Source organism: Pelobates fuscus, chromosome 13 (genome assembly GCF_036172605.1).
Source record: "Pelobates fuscus isolate aPelFus1 chromosome 13, aPelFus1.pri, whole genome shotgun sequence".
Classification (NCBI taxonomy): Eukaryota; Metazoa; Chordata; class Amphibia; order Anura; family Pelobatidae; genus Pelobates; species Pelobates fuscus.
In genome coordinates this window covers 15,263,532-15,277,773 of record NC_086329.1, presented here as the reverse complement: position 1 = coordinate 15,277,773, position 14,242 = coordinate 15,263,532, and the positions used below count along the sequence as shown (strand labels likewise).

At 37.4% G+C, this 14,242-nt stretch overlaps 1 protein-coding gene across 1 annotated transcript in view; it reads left to right on the top strand.

The window, feature by feature from the left end:
- The window catches only part of CEP170B (centrosomal protein 170B), a 60,603-nt gene extending 48,850 nt beyond the window's left edge, over positions 1–11,753 (top strand). Inside the window, exons 15-20 of the mRNA XM_063440133.1 lie at positions 3,161–3,193; positions 5,123–5,263; positions 9,218–9,306; positions 9,421–9,514; positions 10,641–10,692; positions 10,796–11,753. Coding sequence (XP_063296203.1) covers positions 3,161–3,193; positions 5,123–5,263; positions 9,218–9,306; positions 9,421–9,514; positions 10,641–10,692; positions 10,796–11,028 — 642 coding nt within the window. The 3' untranslated portion in view covers positions 11,029–11,753. The remainder of the gene's footprint in view (positions 1–3,160; positions 3,194–5,122; positions 5,264–9,217; positions 9,307–9,420; positions 9,515–10,640; positions 10,693–10,795) is intronic.
- The last annotated feature ends 2,489 nt before the right edge of the window (positions 11,754–14,242 follow it).

The following is a 14,242-nucleotide window of genomic DNA, read 5'->3' as shown; positions in this document are numbered from 1 at the left end:
GCCCCAGTGGGCTGCATCAATCAGGTTTACATGTCAGAAATAGGCAAATCATGTTTAGTTATTTGTCTTTATTGGCAATTTGACATCTGTGAAGTCATCCATTATATTATCTTTTTTTTTTCTATATTGATAATCTAATTCAATTGCGCATTTGCTTACGGAGTGAAAACAATTGGTTTTGCTGAAACTATGACAATTTGGCACAATTAAGTAATCCTAAGCTTTCATATAATTCATTTGTAGTCCAAATAAACTCCAACAGATTCTACAATGCTTTTATAGAATGCTATTTTCCTATTTAACTTCAAGTACAACATAAATGGTTGCTAAAGTAATCTTATATTTGGGTCTGTGCATCAAACTCCAGGTTCTATTAAGTTAAGCAGGTTGGTCTTATTCTCCATAAACATAGAAGCTTTAGAAAAAACCAAGGCAAATTTTGCCCTTTTCATCACAAGAGTTGATGAGAAGGATGCAGTCTTGTGCTTTGTGCAACTGATGCCTGTGCCATCTGTCCACATGTTGGACTTTCTGGAGAAGTTCCTGCAATCTATTGGAATTTTCCATGGATCTTTGTGTGACTCTCACACATGTGGACATTAGAATGGGGGGGAGGGGGGTGATACAGTTCACCTGATATGAGTTCATAAAAGATTGTGGCACCAATGGAGGAAGGCTTGTAGTTGTGTATCTCACCCTGTTGTCCAGCTCAAGGAGGCCTCATTTCATATGGTAGGAGTCTTTGCAGAAAAAAATATTAAATAATTCCCCGGGTGAATGATCCACTTTAAGATGCACTTCACAAAAACATTGTGTTAAAATAGCCAATAGCTAAACTGCAGATGTATTCTCAAGTTGTCTAAATATTTGAAAGTTGGTTCTCAGCTCAACACAGTTAGAGGAGCCCAAGCTTAGTCCCTTCCTATAAAGTGGGTCCCCCTGGCTGCTTGCGTTCAGTTGGGATGGGCTCAGAATGGTGTATGCTCTGGGGTACACATTCAATGTGTGTGTCTGTGTGTGTGCGCACTAACCAATGCATGCAGTCACTTGTGAGCAATCTAATCGGCTTCATGGAGTGAACCCGTTGGTTACAAGAAGCTCTGGGGTAATTTACTATGTAGAATGATCAGTCATGAATTTGTTGATTACTGGAGTAAAAAAAAAAAAGTGTTTTCTCTAAGTCAGTTTTGCGTATCACAAAGTTTAAAATAAATAAAAATAAATTTAGAAAATAGTTTTTTTTTTATTTTAATATTTTTATTACCCGCTGTTTTGCTTTAAGATGCTTTAATCTTCTTTATCAGATAACTTTAGGTTGAACATTAGATGATGATGTATACAGGACATTGTCTGTCAATGCATACAGTACTTGAGTCCCCATTGACTTGATTGAACTTTGTGTGAAAGCTATACACAATTATAGCCTTGAAAGATGGCGTTATAGTGTTGGCACAATTGGGTAATACTATCAGATTGCAAGGAGATAGACAGGAAATATGAAAACCTACATATTTGTAACAATTCACAGCTGTATTTTGGGGGTTACACTTTTTATTTTTTGTGATCATTCCGAGTTTGTAAAGTGAAAGAAGACAAATTTTTGAACTATTGAAAGTAAGTCTCGCAAGTCATCTAAAGAGCCATTGCCAAATTTAAAAAGTGCACTGTCCATAGCAGCCTTAAACATGCCACATGCTATCACTTGTGAATTGTTAGACAGCATTGGTCGGCAGCGTAATTCATATGTTGCCATTTATAACTTCTAACAAATTAACCACAGACTGTTTGTAATGGAGTGTGTGCTAATTTGCACTCCCTGTTTTGTGTTTTTTGAAGAAATTGCAGTGTCCTAGCACTGTAACCACGTTTGTTAATAAATTGTGTGTCACTGTAAATCTAGAACGGCACAATGACACTTTATTATTGCAGAAAAAAAGTACACTCCAGTCCGCTGCCGCCTTCAGGTTGGTTTCTATTGCTCCATTAGCCATCATACAATATATGAGAGCGTACGTGACCGTGACTAAGGGACACGCAGAGTTTGGGCTTAACAGAGACATTTAATTTTAACCATTCAAGGGTGGGAGAGCAGGGCTGTATTTTCTGTTGATGTTCAAGGGGGACGTCAAGAGAATTGCCAGAATTAAACAAAGAAATGCAAATTCCTTTTGAGAATACGATGTTTCATTGTTTTTCCTACCTCGCTGGTTGTATTGGTAATCCCTAATGTAAGCTGCTGAGGAGCTGTACTAGTGGGAAGTATGTTCATTAATGGGACACTCCACTGCCCAATAAAAATCGCTGTTTAGTCGAGATACCCTAAATAAAAACCTGCATGCATTTAGCTATGTATTTTTTTTTTAATTTTTTTTTGGGGAGGGGTTAAAATAAACCGCTTGCAAAAGCTGCAGTTCTATTGTCTGCTGCCTTTGCAAGTCTTCTAACCCCGTCCAGAGTTTCTGTGGCTGTCCAATCAGAGACTTCCCAATGCAGCTCAATGAGAAATCTTTGTAAGGCTCTGGGCAATTGCTGCATCTTGAGTTTAGCTCTGCTGTGCTAAACAAACCAGGACGTAACAGGACCGCTAGTCTGATTGACAGCCATGGGGGTGTGACAGGGTTAATTTATAAAAGTGCCAATTTCTATTGAAATCTGCATATTTGGAAAAGGGAGGGGGGGAGGGGGGAAGAGGACAACATTCTTCACACACAAAGCATTTCAGCAAGCTCAAATTGGCTTTAGGTGTCCCAAGTGTCCCTTTAAGAGTTAGAAATTGTTCCTTTGCTAGCCAGTGTAAGCTCTGCAAAGCTAGGAGATAGTGAATTTCAATATTTAATTCAATATGGTAACATTGATAACATCTACAGCTCTGTTTGTTCTGGCTAGTATTTGGTGTTGAACCAGCAGAAGTAGTTGTTTTGTTTAATTGCGTTTGATACCACCATAACATTCCCTTTAAACTCTCATGCATTAAAATGGCTATAATGATAAAATTCCAAGGGCCCATATAGTGACAAAAGTAAACCTCATAAATTGCTGTTCAGTGTGTAAAATGTCTTTGTGTTGGAATAAAACAAATTTAGTCAATTTCATCTCCTGTCGTGTCATTTGTTCATTCATTTTTGCATGTGTTTGTTTTGTTTTCTTTTTTTTGGCACAGATTTTAAAAAGACAAGGAAAATACCAATCACAGGTGCATTTTCATTTTCATTTATTATATTATTTAAAAATTGTGTGGACTGTTTTCTACAATATGTTTTTTTGTTTTTGTTACGTCTGCTTTTTGGTGTGCTACAGCTTGTCGCTATATACAACTTTCTTTTCAACATCTTTTTCTTCTAAACTCATTGCTCAAAATTCTGAGTCTCTTTGGAATTTATGAAGCATCGGAAATCATTCTCAGTCACTTGTATTCACTTTCTACTTAAAAATTCCAAAAGAGGAAATATCAGATTTTTATAGAAGTATCACTCTTCAGCTGAGTAAAATGGGGCTATGTCTATATATGAAAATGTCTTTATTGTAGAGTTGCTTACCTCCGTGTTTCTCTGCTCTGATTCTGTATGTAACGTACATCCAAAACCAAATCTTGCTTGTGGTATTTATTCATTTTATTTGTTATTCTAGATCGTTAGTATTTCTTTAATGTATTTTTCTTTGCTGATCCAACAGAAATAAATGCAAGTGTCTTAAAGAACCACCAAAGGCAGGGCCCACTTCATCTCAATGAAGTTGTGTGGGTGCACTGGTCCTTTGGCATACTCTGCAGACTTAAATACGCTTCTAGTTTTTGTCTTTGTGACGGCCACTAGACGTGTTTCTATTGTAAGAACAGAGTTAAAGGGACACTATAGTCACCTGAACAACTTTAGCTGAATGAAGCAGATTTGGTGTATAGAACATGCCCCTGCAGCCTCACTGCTCAATCCTCTGCCATTTAGGAGTTAAATCCCTTTGTTTATGAACCCTAGTCACACCTCCCTGCATGTGACTTGCACAGCCTTCCATAAACACTTCCTGTAAAGAGAGCCCTATTTAGGCTTTCTTTATTGCAAGTTCTGTTTAATTAAGATTTTCTTATCCCCTGCTATGTTAATAGCTTGCCGGACCCTGCAAGAGCCTCCTGTATGTGATTAAAGTTCAATTTAGAGATTGAGATACAATTATTTAAGATAAATTACATCTGTTTGAAAGTGAAACCAGTTTTTTTTTTTCATGCAGGCTCTGTCAATCATAGCCAGGGGAGGTGTGGCTAGGGTTGCATAAACAGAAACAAAGTGATTTAACTCCTAAATGGCAGTGAATTGAGCAGTGAAATTGCAGGGGAATGATCTATACACTAAAACCGCTTTATTTAGCGAAAGTAATTTAGGTGACTATAGTGTTCCTTTAAACACTGTTCTCACATCTAACCTTTTGATTTGAGGAGCGCACAGCTGGCCAGCATGCACTTTTCATTTGAATGCTTCTCTATAAAGGAGCATTGGGACAAAAAGTGCATCACCGACCAGCTGTGAGGAGCATTGGACCTTTAGAAGTGTTGGCATGACGTTGTGAGAGGCCGATCAAGTGGCTGAAGGGACTCTATTTTGGCGCTGGAAAAAAAGGTAACTAATATACTTTATTCCAGTTGTTATTTACATTTAGGGGTGGCCATGAATCTGAATAAAGAGAAGGACACTCTAACGTTGGCAGACAGGTTTGTTTTCTTAAGATTACAGTGTTCTTTTAAACCAAAAGAAGTATGGATAGAAACCCAGCTAGATTCCTAGTTAATTTTGCCTCGCTGCCTGAAAAACAAATTCTTACCTATTCAATTACTGTGAAATAAAAAAAGCCATACATATTCACATTTGGAGACCACTAACTAGTTCTTCTTTAATGTTGTTGGGTCCAATCCTTAACTGAATCAAAGCAGTTGGTACACGGAGTTAAGTAACCTAGTCATGGAACTCACCTCTTTTTAGTTGGCTGGAAAATTAGACAATCGTTTTATGTGCGATGATACTTCCTCTTTTCAGAATTTTTATTTGTTCTTTTTTTTTACGTGAATCAAGCACTGTAAATCACCTGGAAAATGTCTGCCATTTAATTTCTAAAAGTTGGTTTCCTGTTCATTAAGTTGGTGCACCACATCCCAGAAGCAAGTCTGAACTACCAGAAAGTCCCTCCCGGTTCAATGGGATTTAAGGATTTTGACCAAAACATGAATGATAGCCGTGAAGATGATCCTTTAAAGAGAAGAGCTAGAAATAGAGAGGAGGTTGGTATCCTTATTTTGGTTTTGTTCCTCTCTATGGCTCATTAGAGGTTTTTTTTTGGTGGGATAAATAATATACTGTAACGGAAGACTCAAAACATGCTAGCTTCAAATTTTACAGTGAGCAAGATTAACAAGTTTTATAGCCATGTAACAAAGTCTATGGTCATTGGCTATGTTTGGATGGCAGACATGCACACAAGGATATCATTGAAAACTGCCTTCTTTTCAGTAAGTTAATAGACAACAGAATAATTTGGTTTAGTACTATACATATCGCAGAACCTTTAGGCTTTAAAAGATCAAGATTTTAATGTGTTTGAACATCAAATGGAAATGGAGCCACTGTCCTGCTGCGTAGAGCTGGAATATAGTCTGAATTCTCATACAATTGTTACACTTAAGAAAGCTCCAAGGTGGGGGCGATGCGCGTGGTGTGAGCACGTTACCAGTGACATCATCGGCGAGAACAACTGCAAGTGGTGTAAGGCTGCGGAGAGAAGCTCTTCCAATAATCACACCTGATCGGAGTAGTTTTCAATTTGTAAAGTTTTATTTTTATATTATTATATGCGAGTAACATTAAAGTATTTGGGATCTAAGACATTCTGCCATTGGTGTCTTTCTGCTTTTGAAAGCACCAATAACGAGGATCTGATCTTCTCTGTGCGAAGTTCCCCTCTACATTTGTGAGTTTGTTTGAGGGGATGTGGGAAACATAGGCGATTGTGTTAGTTATGAACATTGTTTCTTGATTATATATTTTATGAAGGAAGAAAATGCATAGAGTATAACTGTTCAGCGCGCCAGTTAAATTATTGTAATGTACAATATGCTAGAAATGTGAAATGCCTTGACTTTGAGGAATTGTACACCCCTACATAAAAATACATATGTTAGGAAATACCATTAAGGTGACCTGATAATTACCAGGAATATGGAGAGTTGGACCTGCATGGAACAATGGCAAACTGAACACTGTGTCAAATCAGAGAACGCTTCTAGTTTAATATTAGATAGATGTTAACATTGTTTGAGGTGGTGTTGCCTGTGTGGGATTCTTGGCCTTGGAAAATACTTTTAGGACCGATTTTATTTTTGAGTGTTTTAAAATATAGATTTCACAGGGTTATTTCATTTGGCTTTTCTCTATTGCAGAGTGGTTTAATTGATCACTATGGTTTATCAAACAGACTGAAGTTCTGCACTGGTGTAGAATTTGCAGATGTCATCATAAACAGTCGTGCAATGGCCAAGAGCCAGTTAAGTCCAGGCATGGTCATTGTCGTAGTCCATGGCCAAAATAGAAGTCAAACTACTTTTTAAAACTTTGGTCAAGTAACCAATTGTACAGTTGCCAACACATACAACTGAATGCAGAGGGATCGGAAACTTCTATATGTGAATGAGCCAAACATTGGGGCAGCAAATGTGGTCAACAAGACATCTGCATGGCTGAGACAATAGGTGGTGTTAACCAAACATGATCTTGCACAGAGTATCCTTGGTTGAAACAACCTTAGTATAGTATTCCCATGTGAAAATTCTCTTTGCTTCAACAAAATAGTTGAATCGTGATTATTTGTACCTTTATGGCCCTATATTTCACAAAGCTTTATATTGGGGTTTTTTCTCTCCACCTTTTCCCCATTCCAGTAGATATTTGAAGATATTAAAATCTTGCAAGTCTGTGTTTTACAATAAACTATGCATGCCGTTCAGAGTTTTTTTAAGAAATATGGATTTATTTTATATACTTTTGTCTACATACTCATATAACTGGGAAAACCGGTAAATAGGACTTGGCTCTCCTTGCAGTGAATCCAATTTCTTAAAAAAATAAATACAAAAAATAGTACTTTAAATGTTAATGGCATTACCCACTCTTTGTCACAGCTTTTACTTACATAGTTAAATAACAATTATCTAAACTCTGTGTAATGAACTTGTATACATGACTTCTTGTCAGTACTGTATTGCAGTGTCTGCTATAAATGTGTATAGTATTGGAGTTATATGAAGGGCTGCTCTTTGTGTTTGTTTTTTGTCATGTCGTAAAGTGGAGTCTGTTTATGGATTGTAGATGCACATGTTTGCTTATTTTCATGCAAGCTTTTTTTCCATGTGAACGATTAACCCGTTTGACATATTACGTGTCTGAACTGTCATGGTATAAAGATTTTACCCAACCTCTCATCCATTTACAATAACCTTAGAAAATAATTTGATGTTTATGTAAATAATAAGGAATGCGGAAGGTTTTACCACCATGGTGGCGGACCGAATAAGCAGAATGCACTTGGTTTAAAGTTCTTGTAGCAGGTTTAAATCCATTTTAAATTTATACTGAAACCCACCCACTCTTTCCTCCATTGCCCCCCTTCTTTTTTTTCTGTTGCATTTTGCCATTTAGTCTTTATTCTTTCTCATTCTATCTTTTTTTTTTATATATATATATATATATAGTTTCTGTATCCCGCCACCCCCTGCTCTCTATTTGTCCTATACTTTCCCTCTTGTTTTTTTATTTTATTTTATTTTACTTTGTGTATCCATCTCCTGTTGAGTGGCCATCTTTGCCTTTATTCTGCACGTTCTAAATCTGTCTGTCCTCCAGTCTACCTGAATGTGCTTCCTCTTCTTTCCTTCCGTATGTTGTTTCTCCTCCAGTCTGCTTCCTGCCTGCCCTTGTTTCTGCTTTATCCTGTTACCCTTCCTCTAATTTAATTTCCTCCATTGTATTCAACTCCTACCATTGTCTTTTCTCGTTCCTACTCTATCATTCTCTTCCATTTCCTTTATTCTTTTTAACAAAGCACAAGAGTTTGATGGCTTTTGTAGAAAGGGCTTGAACAGTAGGGCATAAACTTAGTTTACGAATACAGTCAGGAAGTATGTTTATTCAGAATGTTGTACATGCATGGGATAGTCTTCTAGCAAAGGTGATGGAGAAAGTGGAATAGTTTAGAAATCTAGAATAAACATTTTGCAATGATGAGCTCCATGCAAAATGCAAAAAGAATCCCGTGCAAACTAGATCGAGATAAACTAAATCTGTTTTGATGCTGCTCTTCATTTTGGTTTTTATCTCAACTTTGATATTTTTTCCCCCTCCATTCTGTTTTCTTTCTAAAATGTTCTACACCCAAACTGCTGCTTGCGTTCCTCCATTTGTGCTTGTTTTTCCCCTCTGACCTTGACACGGCGCTTTAACCCAGCAAGATCCCTCTCTGTCCTTATAATTGTTACACAAGTGGAAACATTTATTTTAAGTCCAAATACAGTTCCTGGTAATCATCAAACGATTCAATTCCAAATCGTTTTACCTGTGGAGTCTACAGATGAAATCGATTGGGAATTGGTTTCTTCCTGTATCGATGAACATGAATTTTATTTGGATTTGCTTCAAATGTTTGCACTTGTCCAATATTTGTCACTGTTTCTCATGCGGCCTTATTTCTGCACTCTATGATCTACATCTTCTTTACTCTCTTGAGGTTCCATTTGTTCTCCATTCTAGCCCCTCATATTTTCTTCTTTTCCCATTCCCAACCTTATGAGGAGTACGAACTTAGATTCCAAGAGTTATTTGTATAGCTTGAAAAATGGAATTCTCCTAACGTGACCACTGGATATTTGGACCATTGAGAAGTGGATCCACTAAATGGGGAATTATGGAGAGTCTAACTGAGATCCATAAATTGTAAGCTTGCAAAGACAAGTTCCAACATATTTTTCCATTGTTAAAATTTTTACTGAAAATTTGTAATTAACATGTTGATTCCTCACAATTCCCAGTTTAGTGAGTACAAACCCTGTTGTGTCCTAATAATGAAAGATATATTTTCTTTTTTTTCCCATAGAAAAATACAGGTATCCTTTCCTATCATGCTCCAGAAACATTCTTATGACTTATGACAAAGACAGAGAGTACTGACAAATATTTTTACTTTTCAGGTTATTTTTGACAATCTGATGCTGAATCCCGTATCACAGCTATCGCATACCATTTGTACAAATACCGAAGTCCTAACTGAAAAGATGAAGTAGGTTAAGCATTTAAAACCACCATTCTCTTATTTTATTTATTTATTTTATTTGCCTTCTCAGATTGTGTACTTTTTTGATGCACGGTAATTCATATTCGTTCTTTATTTCAGAATTTTATTTCAAAATAAAGAGAAAAGTTGGGAAGACATTGAGGCAAAAATAAACTCTGAAAACGAAATTCCAATACTGAAAACATCAAACAAGGTACATAAATATTTATATTGCATGAACTTTTGTATAACGTAAAAATCTGAAATGATGTTTCGGTGGGTTTGAAGTGGTGGTTTAGCACACATAAACCAGATAAGCCACCACCACCACTACGCTTACATTTCCCTCCTTTTTTCTGGCATAGAGAAGCAAGCTGAAACTGACTTGTATATATTTCTAACCCACGGCTGCTTCCAGAAGTGGCAAAAGTGGTTTTTATTTATAAAGTATGTGTACGTATACATAGTTATATGTATGCATATAATCAGCTGTAGCAGTGGGAATAAACCCCTCCCTGCTAAGCAGGTAAAGGGGGATTGCTGGCTTCCTCCCTGGAAGCAGGTAGGAGAGACACAGACTCCTGTGAGAGAGTCAAGGAGACTGAGCACTGGGAGTGCAGAAAGGAAAGTAGTTAAGGCTGGCTTGGTGCACTGGGAGTGCAGAAAGGAAAGCGGCAGGCTAGCTGAGAGCACTGGAGTGCAGAAAGGAAAACAGTTAAGGCTGGCTTGGAGCACTAGGAGTGCAGAAAGTAAAGCAGTCAAGGCTGGCTTGGCGCACTAGGAGTGCAGAAAAGAAAGCGGCAGGCTAGCTGAGAGCACTGGAGTGCAGAAAGGAAAACCGTTAAGGCTGGCTTGGAGCACTGGGAGTGCAGAAAGGAAAGCAGTCAAGGCTGGCTTGGCGCACTAGGAGTGCAGAAAGGAAAGCGGCAGGCTAGCTGAGAGCACTGGAGTGCAGAACGGAGAGAGAATTTTGTTTCTTTCTAGAAGGAATGGAAGCCACATGCTAACTGAGTGTGGAGTGCAGATATCTGACAAAAACACTAGGTTGGTGAAACCAACATTGTTTTGTTCTAGTTTAACCCCTGAGAGATAGGGAACCTGATGTTAGTAAGTGCTCAGATGAGGTAGGTTTTTGTTTATAGGGATTTGTGTTCTATTTAAGTTTTCATTTGCTGCTGTCTCCTGTGTACTTGGATATAATTCAGTGATTTGTGGTAGGTTGACCGCTATCTTGAGAACTTTGGTCAACAAGTCACTACCAGTATTTGATAAATGAATATTTATAACGAACAGACTTTTTAGTAGAGTCAAATTAACAAATGTTTCTTTTCTCTTATCAGGAAATCAGCTGCATTCTAAACGAGTTACGCAGGGTTCAGAAAAAATTGGAAGGTTAGTTTTGCAAATTTTCTGTTTTTGCAATGTGCATTTTTTGTTTCAAAATGAAAAACATAATTAAATCTACCCCCTCCTCCATGTGCTTCTTTCCTCTCAGTTATAAATGCGATAATAGACCCTGCGGGACATTTGGAAGTCTACACAACCACCAAGACTTCATCTCCTGTTCGCTCTTCAACAAGTCAATCTAGGACTAACAGTTCTACCACTAGGACGGAACCACGTCCTCCAGTTCTTGTCAGAAACTACATCAAGAAGTCAAGCTCTGGCTCCTCTAGGTCCCTGGAATCCAGCTTTGGGAGAGACGAGGATGACCCATATGCTGTTTGATGATTTTATTTTTGCTTCGTTTTTTTTGTAGGAGTTGTCATTAGTGTTGCTTTGGTAAAGTATTTAGGTGCTTGTGGTTTCCTGCGTCAAGCAGCTTAGTATATTCCTTAAACCATCGCACAATCTATGCTGTAAGAATAAATATGAGGTTCTCTTCATCGACCAAGGCTAGCACTATGGACCAGCACATATTCAGCATAGAGGCAAATTTACTTGAAATTTTTGTTAATATCATTTTTTATTTTTTTTTAAATAGAACAGTTGTAAGACTTTCACTCATTTGTGCCATATTCATTCTATTAGAAGTGCTGTAAAATGTCCAACTGTTACATCTGCCACTAATGCATCTCTTGTAGTTGATTTGCACTGATCATCCACACAAATAGGTTTCCTTTATTTTAAGACAGTACTAGACACGGAAGTTTTAAATTAAATAAAAAAGTGTAGGTTATTTCTTGCCAAAAACAAACAAACATGTAGGGTTTATTTTGAAACCAATGAACCGTGATGAATTGGAAATCAAATCTGCAACTTTTGAGCCAATATAGTGAATCTGCGACCTGGCGGACTTACAGATTTTATTTCCACTCGAACTCTATTATTTTGACTTGAGTCTTGCTAGATCTGCGGTTATTTCATTGCAGTTCACAATTCAGTACATTCTCTTTTGTTATGTCACACTACAACACTAAAACTGTTTTCTTAGTGGAGACAGAAAACAACCATTTGCTTAACCCCTTAAGGACACATGACGTGTGTGACATGTCATGATTACATTTTATTCCAGAAGTTTGGTCCTTAAGGGGTTAAATATGTTCTTAATTTTATTTTATTTTATTGCACATCGGTGTACAGTTATTTATTGGTAATTGTCAGTTACATGTCAAAATAGCTTTTTATGTAAAATACATTTAATGCCCTCTGGTTTTGTGTCCAAAATAATGTCCCTTTATGATAAGGTTGTTGGTATTAAACCGTCACTGTGGCTATTTGTAGGCCTGAAGTTGCCAGCCTTTGTACTTTGTTTAATTGTACTGTGATACCGTCTCTACATAAATAGTCCATCACTAATGTTCGAGCCCCTGACTTGAGCAACTTCCAGTGACATTGGCTGTGATCTGGTGATCGTAGAATGCCACCCCACTCAGTCCTTTAAAGTCCAGTATTTATGTTGACATGATCTGGGGACTGCACAGAATTGTATATTATAAATGAGTCGTATGATCCACTTGGGTATTGGGTTGGTTAAATCCCAGGTTATGACAAAGGAGCTTTATTAAAATGTCAGTGGCCCTAAAGTACTAAAAACTAAATTTAATTCAACATTTCGAAGGAGCCATCACCAATATTTCCTCTTTTCAGTGATCCATGCATTATCATATAAAGACTCGGGACATGACTGTAGTCATTTGTTATGAAACAGAAAGTGTAGCGCACAATCGAAGCAAATATCACTATTGTATATTTTATTACTTCAGCCTCTTCTTATTTTTACATGACTTAGAGGAACACTGTAGGTTGGACTTGATGCCCCAACCCTTTTTAAAATGCAAATAATGCATTGGGGAGATAGATACACACCATGGATGGATGTCCATTCCTTGATGCCAATACCTTGTATTTGCATCTTCTCCTGTGATATATACAGGGACAAGGAAGTGGCTGAAATATCTCTGGTAATCCTGCTTGAGATTTCACTGCAAAGAGAATTGCCCTTCCTTTGATTTAAATTGTGCCTATAAGTGACAATACCTATACATATAACGGCACTGACTTCCGGAATATGTTCTCTATCCAAACAATAATGGTCCTTTCGTGGTTCATTATCAGGTATCCTATAATCCTACACAACCGGGATCTATGGAATATGTAAACTCAGTGGTCCGATCTCTTTAAGAAGCTGTGGAGTGAATTGGAACACACACAGTTGCTACTCCTGCCCAAGTTTTGTCACACATGATCCTGGCTGCTGTACAGCTCTCTCTCATGGAATCGATGAGAGAATTGTCCATGTTCCATGAACCTTGCAGGACGTTACGGGACAGTTACAGCTGTATTTTTCCGTTAAGATGTCCCTCCTTTTGGCCTTGGAAGTAGAAGAAAAAAAGGGTGAAGTTAAAGGTGCAAGAATTATTTGCAAGCACTGTGCCACCTTGCCTGTATGTATTCTTGCACCGTAGGTACCTGTAGCGGCTGTTAACGCTTAATGTACATACATTAAATGCATAAAAATAGCATTTTAAAGTCAAAATGTGCAAGACATCATGGGTTCTAGGTCCGATAACTTAAAGCTCTGCTTTCTACCTAATTACAGGGGACACCTTAAAGGTGCTGGACAAAACATCTGTTGCGGTAGCATTTTTTTAAAACTATATATTTGAAATACAAGCTTACATACATGTTATATATATATATATATATATAATTTTATTTATTTTTACACATAAAAATAAAGGGGAACTGTATTGGGAATATAATGTCGTCGAGGTGACATATTTTCCCATAATACACAGAGTATTTTTTAATATGATTTGATATAGTTAGGGCAGTGTAGAGATTACCGGTTAGTGATAGCGTACTTTAAGGGTGATGTTTGTTAGGGTAATGCAGAGGTTAAGGGGAGGACTCTGCTTTAAGGTGTGGCATGATGACATGCATATTCCAGTCTGCTTGAGATTAGGGGCTCCCAACTGCATTAAGTTAACCCGTAAATGATTACTCCTTCATTGTGGGGAATCATTTTAGTGCATATCCTGGCTTACATTTCCTCCATGGGAGCTGCTATCTTTTACACCATTTACCCAGCAAACCAAATATGCAAATAATCAAGAGCTGGTTCTAATTCTAGAATTTCTGGGCACGTCAAAATAGCGCGTATGTCAGCCATTGTGCGTGGTCTATAGTGAGAACTGTGACAAACAATGAGGAGTTCAAAATGGCTGCTCCCGTGGAGCAAAGGAAACGCAGGAACATGCTTTTCAAATTGATGCACACTGCGGTAATCATACGTGTAAGCTTTTATTTTAAATACAAATAAATTAGAACATGTGTGAGTTATTTCCCTTTTCATCATTTTAAACACACTAAAATCTATATTTACAAAAGTGAACATTTTTTGCTACCGTGGCAACAAGTTATGGTTATTCTGTAGTCAGGTGATTACAGTCTGGAATTAATCAAACCACACAAAATATCCACTAAATGCATTTCTAAG